Below are 10,902 nucleotides of genomic sequence, written 5' to 3' on the forward strand. Positions count from 1 at the left end.
AAATAAAATCGATTTTTATTGGCAACTACATTGTATTTAGGTCAACGAAAACTATATGTTTAGGTAAAGATTTTTTGTCAAATACAATAAAAATACAAATAAAGAAATAAAGGATAAAAATAAACTTAAATAATATATCTGGCACCACTTTATTTTATTAATTATTAAATTATTTAAAAATAGTACATCCACGAAAAATACTCATAATATATAAATTGAGGCAATAATTTAAAATTTTCTAATTATAATTTAATCAAATACTAATATTAAAACCAAATTATTTAAACAATATTGAATCTATTCTAGTTCTTAGTCACGTATAATATAGAGTCATTCTCGTAATGATAACCAACTGAAATAACATCGTAAATATTAATATTTAGAATTCGTGCAAATTCAAACCATCCTCTTGTTAAATAAGTTTCATCGTCCGCTATTCATGCAATGCGGCAAGGTATAGAATTGCCACATCGAGAAACCAAACTAACCCTTATTCCTCTCAATGGCATTGCATGCATGCAAAAGAAAGCCGGTAATTTCTGAAAAAAATCACAATATGTTATAAAATTATTCTAATAATGAACAACTTAAAATAAGAAAATTTAAATATATTACCAATCATTGAAATTACATATCCAAGTTTGTCACGAATTTAGCAAAATTGAACTTAAACTGAGAGAATTCAATCTCATTATGTGCTCCACTTTGAAGATTTTCGGGCAGACGTAAAAAGTATGGAGGGGATGGCACTTGAACTTGCCTTATAAAATTCCGTGAATGCAATTTCTCAATCAAAAATTGAGCTCCTCCCAAGAAAGCTAACTTTAACCACATTCCATTAGGTTGGTCATCATAGGTGAGTAGATCCAACCATCTTTCGGTAAAGTAGAGATTATTGTCCCTTCTTTGAACGCTTACATCCATGTAGTTTGAACCTGAATCAGTGAAGACAACTCGATGAGGTATTTCATGGATGTGATGCATTGTAAACGATTGTGGTAAAAGACAATCGAACTAGAACATTAGACGATAAGAATAACTTAGAATAACAACAATTAATAAATTATTAAAAGAATAATATAATAGAATGAGTGTATGAAAAATATTATAAAAAATTATAAATTGTACCTTAAAAGGATCAACTTCAATAAGAAACAAAGAATACATTCTTATTCTATGAAGTAGTAAAAAAATACTAAATATAAAATTATGAGCTGACTCTCAAATTTAGATTCATGTACCACAGAAAAACACTATTTATAGACTTTAGTAAAACAAAAATAAATATGTAAATTACTTATTATTAAGGCAATTTTTTATTATGTACAGTAATTACGCATTATAATTGATAAGTAGTTTAATAGTGCATTAAATATTGATTTGATATAATTATAATGAAGATATGTTCCTAAATTAGTATAATTATATATTATTCATTAAATATTAATTATAATATAATAATATAATTATAATAAAGGTATTTTTTATAAAATAGGGCAAATGACCAAATTAAAATAAACAAGAGAAAGGTTTACCAGATTACAACAATGGAGAAATTGATACCTGAATGTCTTGTTTTCTTATCTATGTAAACTGTGGGAACCAACCACGGTTTCAAGCTACACATAAACCGTGGCTGGCAGGAAGATTTTACATGGAAGAAAAGCACAACATAAACCGTGGTAGGTAGCCACGGTTTACTCTTTATGAATAAAAGTAAGAAACCACTGGAAGTAGCCACAGTTTACGAAGAAAGAAATGCATGAAACGTGGCTGGCAACCACGGTTTATGAAGGATACAACCAATGGGCATAAAACCCTGTAACCTAGAATGGTTTATGTAGATTGAAAATCTATATATATAGTTGAGTGAGATTCAAGCTGGTGAGAAGATCATTATCACAATGTCAAGTGAGGAAGAGTGTGTTCTTGTCTTAGTGCATTGCTCTGGAAAAATAAAAAAAACAAAAAATATGGTGTGAAGTTCACTGACAGAGAACCATTGAGTGTATTTGTTAGTTCATCAAACAGTTTGTCAGATGTGAAGAGCAGCATCTTGCAGAAGCTTGGGGTTTTCGGGAGCAAGTTTGTGAAGAAGATCTTCTACAAGATTCCCATCGCTGTAGTCTCGAGCGGTGTCATGTATGATACGTTCGTGTTAGCGGCTGACGAAGATATTAGGGTTCTGTTTCATTGCGTAAGGAGTTTTCCTGAGGTCAGAATACACGAGCTGTATGCGAAGTTGGAGGTTACTCTGGATAGTTCTGGGGCATCGGCTCCTGTTCATAGCTCGACTGCCGCAGGCGGTGCGTCTTGCTCGGTGCCTGCGATCCGGCCATCTATTCCGCAGGTTGCCTCACCTTCCTTTGCAGCTGATTTGGTACAAACGGAGGCAGTTCGTACTGTACCTTCCCCAAATCAAGGGGTCTTGCAGCAAGCATTTCAGGGGGAATCAGGTCGTGCCACAGATGATGAAGTTCAAGGCTTTGGGGAACCTGATCGAGTAGAGAATGCAATGCGGGACGATGACTCTGACCAGGAGCCTGAAAATATATTTGGGGACAGCGATGATGACACCGGTGCTAATCCACATGCACAACAAGGTCCTTCAAGTTCTGGCACACAGCATTACCCTCCACACTTCTCGACGCTAAACTTGGAGGCTCTGGGTGAACACCCGGCGGGAGTTGCTACACTTGGCGGTTCGTCAACAGAATTTCATATTGGGCAATCCTTCCAGAGTAAAGATGAAGCTGTTCTTAGTGTGAAGGACTATAGCATCCGTCGAGGTGTTGAGTACCGAGTGTTGGAATCGGACCATCTGAAGTATCATGGAAAGTGCAAGGATTTCAGCAAAAGTTGTAGTTGGCTGATTCGAATTTCGCTCCGTGCACGAAAGGGCACTTGGGAGGTAAGGAGGTACAACGGTCTCCACACTTGCTTAGCCACATCTATTTCCAGTGATCACCGTCAGCTTGATTACCACGTTATTTGTGCGAGAATTTTTCCGTTGGTTAGTGCGGATGCTGCAGTACCGATCAAGGTGTTGCAACAAGCAACTGAAGCTGATTACGGCTTCAAGCCCAGTTACCGGAAGGTTTGGAAAGCAAAACAGAAGGCAGTTGCACAAATATATGGAGATTGGGAAGAGTCTTATGCTGAGTTGCCACGTTGGATGCTAGGAGTGCAGTTGACGATGCCCGGGACAGTTACTGTGTTGCAGACCTCTCCTGTTCGAGTTGTGGACCAGGTTGATGAGTCGACAGTGTACTTTCATCGTCTGTTCTGGACATTTCCACCTTGCATTGAGGCCTTCCAGCATTGCAAGCCACTTGTGAGTATTGATGGTACGCACTTGTACGGCAAATATGGAGGCACCTTACTGTTGGCGATTGCACAGGATGGGAACTCAAACATCCTCCCGATAGCATTCGCCCTTGTGGAGGGAGAAAATGCCGAGTCATGGTCTTTTTTCTTGTCCAACTTAAGAACGCATGTGACGCCACAAGAGGGTATCCTTGTTATCTCAGATAGGCATAACGGCATCAAGGCTGCACTTGAGAATCCCGTGAATGGTTGGCTGCCACCACGTGCTTATCGGGCGTACTGTATCCGTCATGTGGCAGCAAATTTCAGCCTTTCTTTTAAATGTAAGGATGCCAGAAGGATGCTGGTTAATGCGGCGTACGCAAAAACTGAGGCAGAGTTCTATTACTGGTTTGACATCATGCGTACAAAGAATCCGGCCATGTGTGACTGGGCGAACTGGATGGAGTATGAGAAGTGGACCCAACACCAGGATAGCGGTAGACGGTTCGGACACATGACGACGAACATCAGTGAATGCGTGAACTCCGTGTTAAAGGGAACTTGCAACCTACCGGTCACTTCCTTGGTAAAGTCCACATACGGAAGGCTTGCTGAGCTATTCGTGCTCCGGGGACAAACAGCAGAGGCGCAAGTTGGATCTGGACAACAATTTTGTCAGGCTTTGGTCAAGGCTATTGAAAGGAACATAATATTATTATTATATAAAAAATAAATTTAAATAATATATTAAATATTAATTTGATATAATTATAATAAAAATATTTTCCTAAAATAATATAATCATACATTATTCATGAGCTAATTATAATGCAATTAAATGTATAATATTATTTTATATTATTTATTTACCGTCATGATTTGATTTGATTGTTTTCTAGTTTATTTACTTACATAAATGATTAAATTATATAACATAACTATCGTAATTATTATAATTTTATAATATAATTATAATTAACATATTTTATCATAATTAAATATTGATTTGATATAATTATAATGAAAAAAGTTTTCTAAAATAATATAATCATACATTATTTATGAACTAATTATAATACAATTAAAGATATTATTATATCATAATGTCTACTTACTATATTAATATAATATCAAAAGATACATGTTTTATTATTTTTTTATAGATAAAATCGGTTTTTATTGGCAACTAAATTGTATTTAGGTCAACGAAAATTATATGTTTAGGTAGAGATTTTTTGTCAAATATAATGAAAATACAAATAAAAAAATAAAGGATAAAAATAAACTTAAATAAAATATCTGGCACCACTTCATTTTATTAATTATTAAATTATTTAAAAATAGCACATCCACGAAAAATATTCATAATATATAAATTGAGGCAATAATTTAAAATTTTTTAATTATAATTTAATCAAATACTAATATTAAAACCAAATTACTTAAACAATATTGAATCTATTCTAGTTCTTAGTCACGTATAATATAGAGTCATTCTCGTAACGATAACCAACTGAAATAACATCGTAAATATCAACATTTAGAATTCGTACAAATTCAAACTATCCTCTTGTTAAATAAGTTTCATCATCCGCTATCCATGCAATGCGGCAAGGTATAGAATTGCCACACCGAGAAACTAAACTAACCCTTATTCCTCTCAATGGCATTGCATACATGCAAAAGAAAGCCGGTAATTTTTAAAAAAAATCACAATATGTTATAAAATTATTCTAATAATGAACAACTTAAAATAAGAAAATTTAAATATATTATCAATCGTTGAAATTGCATATCCGAGTTTGTCACGAATTTAGCAAAACTGAACTTAAACTGAGAGAATTCAATCTCATTATGTGCTCCACTTTAAAAATTTTCGGGTAGACCTAAAAATCATGGAGGGGATAAAACTTGAACTTGCCCTATAAAATTCCGTGGATGCAATTCCTCAATAAAAAATCGAGCTCCTCCCAAGAAAGCTAACTTTAACCACATTCCATTAGGTTGATCATAATAGGTAAGTAGATCCAACCATCCTTCGGTAAAGTAGAGATTATTGCCCCTTATTTGAACGCTTACATCCATGTAGTTGGAACCTGAATCAGTGAAGACAACTCGATGAGGTATTTCATGGATATGATGCATTGTAAATGATTGTGGTAAAAGACAATTGAACTGGAACATTAGACGATAAGAATAACTTAGAGTAACAACAATTAATAAATTATTAAAAGAATAATATAATAGAATGAGTATATGAAAAATATTATAAAAAATTATAAATTGTACCTTAAAAAGATCAACTTCAATAAAAAACGAAAAATACAATCTTATTCTATGAAGTAGTAAAAAAAAATACTAAATATAAAATTATGAGCTGACTCTCAAATTTAGATTCATGTACCATAGAAAAATACTATTTATAGACCATAGTAAAACAAAAATAAATATGTAAATTACTTATTATTAAGGTAATTTTTTATTATGTACAGTAATTACACATTATAATTGATAAGTAGTTTAATAGTGCATTAAATATTGATTTGATATAATTATAATGAAGATATGTTCCTAAATTAGTATAATTATATATTATTCATTAAATATTAATTATAATATAATAATATAATTATAATAAAGGTATTTTTTATAAAATAATTTAGAATAGATGAAAAATTTTATTCGTTTTGGAGGGAAAACGGACTCACGAGAGATCGACACATCACTTTTGTTAGCGGGGAAAAACCCAGTTTTAGTATATTAAGTAGATTATATAATATAATCTATTCTAAAAAGATAGATTTTTCTTTATTTTTTGGTGTGAAAATATTTAAGTAGACCAAATAGTATCCACTTTAAATAATAATAATAATTTTGAAAATAATAATACACTTTAAAATATTTTAGTTTTGAAGAACGGAAAAGAATGACAAGCTGGCGATGGCAAACTAAGACAGTACTCCAATAGCACCGAATAGAGAAAGATTTTTTATCTAGTTCTGTGCAGTTTTAGGTGGAAGGTTGGGCTTTCTGAATTTAGTAATTTTATTATTCTGTTTTTTCACGAGGGTTCAGTGTTTACTTTTTTATTATTGCAATTTGCTTATGATTTTGTATCCTTCTTTGTTAGGGTTTATTGATTTTGCATTTTGCTTCATTATGATTCTGCATTTTGCATTTTAGGCATAAAACAAACAAAAGAAAATTCCATTATGCTAGTTTATGATGTTTAATTGAAATGTTTCCAGTTTTCAAAAAAGCATCCATTTGATGTATTACTATGTCTCTGGACCTGGAATAAAAACTACGGGTGAAACGTTAATCCTATAGTAATCAGTGATTAATTCATGATTGGTTCTGTGTGATGAATTTGAGCTTGCTTTGCTGCTGATTCATTGACATAATAAGCTTGTGATATTCTAATGAGAACCCTCTCTGCTGGTGTTCTATCCCTGTGAGATTCCTTTTATATCATTCAAACAATATTTATGGTTGAATTTGAATTTTTTGCATATGGTCACATCATCAGAAGTGGGATGATCACCGTGCAATCATGGCTGTTGGTGTGGTTGATGGAAGTTCCGAATCCATTTTCCATACTCTTATGTCACTTGGTCCTTCAAGATCAGCGTAAGTCCATTAAGTTAACATGGCATTCTTATAGTAGACTTTTTATGTTGTTCCCATTTTCCTTTAGGAAGGTCATATCTTCTTATTGGATGCTTTATTTGAAAATCTAGGCCTCAACATTAAATAAAGATTCATTGTCTTCAAATAAGAATTGTAATCGGATAGGTCAGAGCCTTTCGAAAAGTGCAATTTTACTAGCTACGATTACTGTTGCCATTTGCATTGTGGTATTATTGAGTTCGTTTCTATGCCTATTATTTATTGACTTGTAGATGGGATTTCTGTTTCTACAAAGGCAGTGTGGTTGAGCACACTGACGTCATTCACAAAGAGCTGTATAGGGATTGGTTGCCTTGGTATGATTCAAACATGAAGCCTTCAATGCTGATTATGTATCACTACTTGTTTCAAGGCATTAATAATTTCATACCCTTATTTGGTGCCTTAAAAAATTCTACTAATCACAACTAATATGTAAAGTTGTTTTACTCCATAAATTTATATATATGGCATACAGAACTGGAAACAAAAATATATAAAGTCAAAACCAATCTTTAAATGTGCTAATGGGAGTTTTCTTTTTCTTTTAACACAGAGTAATTGCTTTTTTTCAGTGAACATCTTCGCTTTTAGGCTTTTTGCATTGTCCATGTATGTTTATTTCAATTATTTGTGGATTTGTAAGAATAGTTGTCATACTTCTTCATGATTAGTTGTTATTTTGTTTTGCATTGCAGATTTATTTTCATAAGAATTATCAGAAGTTGGATTGAACTACTTTATCTGCTTGTGGATGGAGTGGCACACCCTTGATATCATCACTTCCTCTTGATTGGTTGTAGCTGCCGTCCAGCCTCCGCAATATCTGTAGAGAAAGAAAAAGGTCACTTTCTGTTGCTATCAGAAACTTTTCAACTTTCATATTTAAAATTATGTTTCATAAATGAGAATGTTTGGGTTATTGCTTGGAGTTCTTTTGGCAATGACATATAGCTCGCTGTTCAATAGAGTGCAGTTCTTAGCAGATTCTTGAGCTAATTTTCTCTTTTGTCTGTGTCTGTCTCTTCAATTTCCTTGTCTATAATTGTAAGTCTGTATGTTCTTTCCTAATTTTTGGTTTATATCTAACATTTAAATGGATCTGTCAATGTGGTGTCATTTACATTATCTGAATATTTTCTGCAAAAATTTTCCATTCAAGCAAGGAAAATGAAGTGCACACTAGCTTCACGCATTGATATAATTAGTACAAGAGAAAGCACAGAAATAGGGTAAGCCACATCTATGAATTCTTTTTATACATCTGTTGTTGTCCTTTTTTTAATTATTTTTCATTTATTAATGCTGATTAGAAGAGTTCAAGCTCAAATAGTTTTACCAGCAACTTGATAGATGATGAACTCGTAAAATTATGAAGACTATATCTAATTTATTTTCTCATGTTGTATGGAAATTTCTATTCTTTGCAAGTAGTTATGTCATGGTTGCTTGTATTTGGTTAGCCATGTATACTCTCTTATTCTTTGCTAAAAAATACCAAAGGAAATTCATATTTTGTGGTGTGGCAAACCTTTAATGTCATGACATCTCTTAATTAGTTGGAGCTGCCTTTCCAGTCTTTGGAATGTTTGCTGAGAAAGAAAAAGGTCACTTTCTGTTGCTATTGGAAACTCATCAACCTTTATACTCTAAATATTTGGATATTGCTTGCGATTCTTGGAAATGGCATATATAGGGCTGGTTCATAGCAGATTCTTGGTTTATGCTTCTTATTAAGTCTTTATTGGCCTTTTCATTTTCCCTGTTTAAATTTTAAGTCTGCCCTTCCTAGTTTTTGGTTTATATCTAATATTTATCTAACTGTTTGGAATTTCTTTCTATTTCAGGGACAGCAAGCTGAATATGACTTTAAAGGGGGTGCACAGGTGCAAATTCTATGTGCAGAACCAGATTCACAAAAGGCACCAATTGACAATGATTTATCAGATAGTGAAATGAATTCAAAAGATACAAAGGAAATGGTCCCAGTCCGCCATTCAGGAAGAATTACAAGAAAATCATATAAGTATGACGTATATTAGTTTACTTGATGTGTGCCAGTATAAAGTCATGAAAAATTATCATGGTTTGGTCATGTTAGCAGGAGATTAAATAAAATTATTAAGAACTCCGTATTTTTAAATGCTTGCCTATGGACATGCTTTGTAATTGGAGACATTCTTCAATCTATGTAGTCAACTCCTCTTAGTCAAGAAAGGCTTTTTAATTCTTGTTGATGATAATGTTGATTTGTAAACAGAATTCTTCCATATTTCTTTATGCGTACTGGTAACTGGACATAAAATCATGAAAAGTTATGGTGTTCTTATAAACACATTATTGCCATATTGTGAAGTTGTGCTGGAACCAGGGGCCTAATCTGCCTTGAAACTTAGTGCTAAAATGTTCCTTTATAATTTTCTGTTAAACTATTTTGCTGAGTTATTTAGGAGAATGATCTGACTTAAATTAGTATTATTGTGACTGAAGGTCGTACTCATGTGGTTCTTTTTTTGGATCAGATTTGCAGAACTTTACCCTCATTACTTGCAACTGCGTTCAACATTATTTGTCCTTTTTGGTTTTTGTTTCTTTGATCATCATTAAAATGTAGGAAATTAGAAATTCATTGATCTTTTATTTTATATTGAAGTTTTATTCTATCTTTGTTAACTCATCAATACAGGGAAAAAGTCCATGCCCTGTAGTTGTTGACATTGATAATGAGGATACTATAGAAGTGGATCAAGTTCGAGAGGAAAATAAAGAGCATGCTTCAGGCTCTAAGAAAGTTTCTCGATCTGTTTCAGCCATTGCAAATAATGAAGTTGTGTCTAGTAACAATGCAAATAATATTCTTTTGGAAGATTTGAAGCTTTTCGCTCACAATGGATGATTAGAAATCATGAAGTTTCATATTTTGTAATAAAGTATTTATAAAGAAAGTAGATAATGTAATGGTTGTTGGAATTGTAATTCATGTGTTAAGAATTTATGGGTAATGATTATGATTTTGATTTTTGGAATTTTGTTAGAGCATGTCATGTGATTAAACACTTTTTTAGTGATAACTTTATGAAGGTTGGATTAGTTGATTTAAAATTATTGGCCATTGCCTAAATTTCAAAATTATTTATGAATTTTGTAAGGTTTTATTACGAAGATTAAAAAAGAATAATAGGTTACTGAATAAATTTATAACCACGCTTTAAAAGAGTGGCCATATTGGACAGTAATCATCAACAGTCACGCTTTAAAAGCATGGCTATATCTCTCACATACAGCCACGTTTTTAAGTGTGGCAATCTGTAAAAGTGTGGCAAAAAATAAAGCGTGATGATAGGTCACCAAAAGCATAGCGATAGAGCTACCGGCACGCTTGCAGATGTGACCCTTTTAAAAGCGTGCTGGTAGCTCAAAAAGCGTGGCAAAAAGCTATCGTTATGCTTTTTTCAGCTTTTTGCCACGCTTTAACAATAGAAATGTTTTCTTGTAGTGAATAGATATTAAATTTAATTAATTAGGAGGATTTATCATTATTATGTTTTTCCATTCTTTTCATTAGCAAAGAGAACGTGAGTTGGACACAAGTCGGTTTTGGATTCTATTTCTCTATTAATTATTAGGATTTTTTATTTAATTTGTGAAATGCACTTTGTTATGGAACTTTTGAATGAGAATTCTTGATGAAAAAAGAAGGGGGGATAACAGTAAAGAACAGAGATAAAAGGCAGAGAAAAAGAAGAAGAGTGAAAGAGAAATTTAGTGAAAATTGTAAACTGAAAAGTGTGTACAGGGTTTGCCAAAAACAGAGTAATAGAAAATTTGTTAGAACTGTCATAAGTTCATAACTGACTCCTACCCTTCAAACTCGTTATTCCTTATCTGTTGTAACTACTTTTCTCTTTTCACTACTAAATTGTA

At 32.7% G+C, this 10,902-nt stretch overlaps 1 protein-coding gene across 5 annotated transcripts; it reads left to right on the plus strand.

Annotated features, from left to right (window-relative positions):
* The first annotated feature begins 6,192 nt into the window (after nucleotides 1-6,192).
* LOC112747637 (uncharacterized) lies at nucleotides 6,193-10,004 on the plus strand. 5 transcript variants are annotated; one of them, XM_072218715.1, is made up of 7 exons: nucleotides 6,193-6,329; nucleotides 6,839-6,939; nucleotides 7,212-7,295; nucleotides 7,554-7,590; nucleotides 7,677-8,210; nucleotides 8,826-9,004; nucleotides 9,665-10,004. In XM_072218715.1, the coding sequence occupies exons 2-5, from the start codon at nucleotides 6,846-6,848 to the stop codon at nucleotides 7,750-7,752; spliced, it is 291 nt and encodes a 96-aa protein (XP_072074816.1). In that variant the 5' UTR covers nucleotides 6,193-6,329; nucleotides 6,839-6,845; the 3' UTR covers nucleotides 7,753-8,210; nucleotides 8,826-9,004; nucleotides 9,665-10,004. The 5 variants fall into 5 exon arrangements, with proteins under 5 accessions (XP_072074816.1, XP_072074803.1, XP_072074810.1 ...); XM_072218702.1 differs by lacking the exon at nucleotides 6,193-6,329 and having other exon boundaries at nucleotides 6,368-6,939; nucleotides 7,677-7,822; nucleotides 8,141-8,210; XM_072218709.1 differs by lacking the exon at nucleotides 6,193-6,329 and having other exon boundaries at nucleotides 6,368-6,939; nucleotides 7,677-7,822; nucleotides 8,145-8,210.
* The last annotated feature ends 898 nt before the right edge of the window (nucleotides 10,005-10,902 follow it).

The sequence above is a fragment of the Arachis hypogaea genome, chromosome 2, assembly GCF_003086295.3.
Source record: "Arachis hypogaea cultivar Tifrunner chromosome 2, arahy.Tifrunner.gnm2.J5K5, whole genome shotgun sequence".
Taxonomy (NCBI): Eukaryota; Viridiplantae; Streptophyta; class Magnoliopsida; order Fabales; family Fabaceae; genus Arachis; species Arachis hypogaea.

Bases quoted from the DNA above. Each gene is read 5' to 3' on its own strand.
- LOC112747637 (XM_025795774.3), top strand. From the start codon at position 6,798: ATGGTTGAATTTGAATTTTTTGCATATGGTCACATCATCAGAAGTGGG. The intron at 6,940-7,211 runs GTAAGTCCATTA...ATTGACTTGTAG, and splicing joins CTTGGTCCTTCAAGATCAGC to ATGGGATTTCTGTTTCTACA. The intron at 7,591-7,676 runs GTATGTTTATTT...TTTGCATTGCAG, and splicing joins AGGCTTTTTGCATTGTCCAT to ATTTATTTTCATAAGAATTA.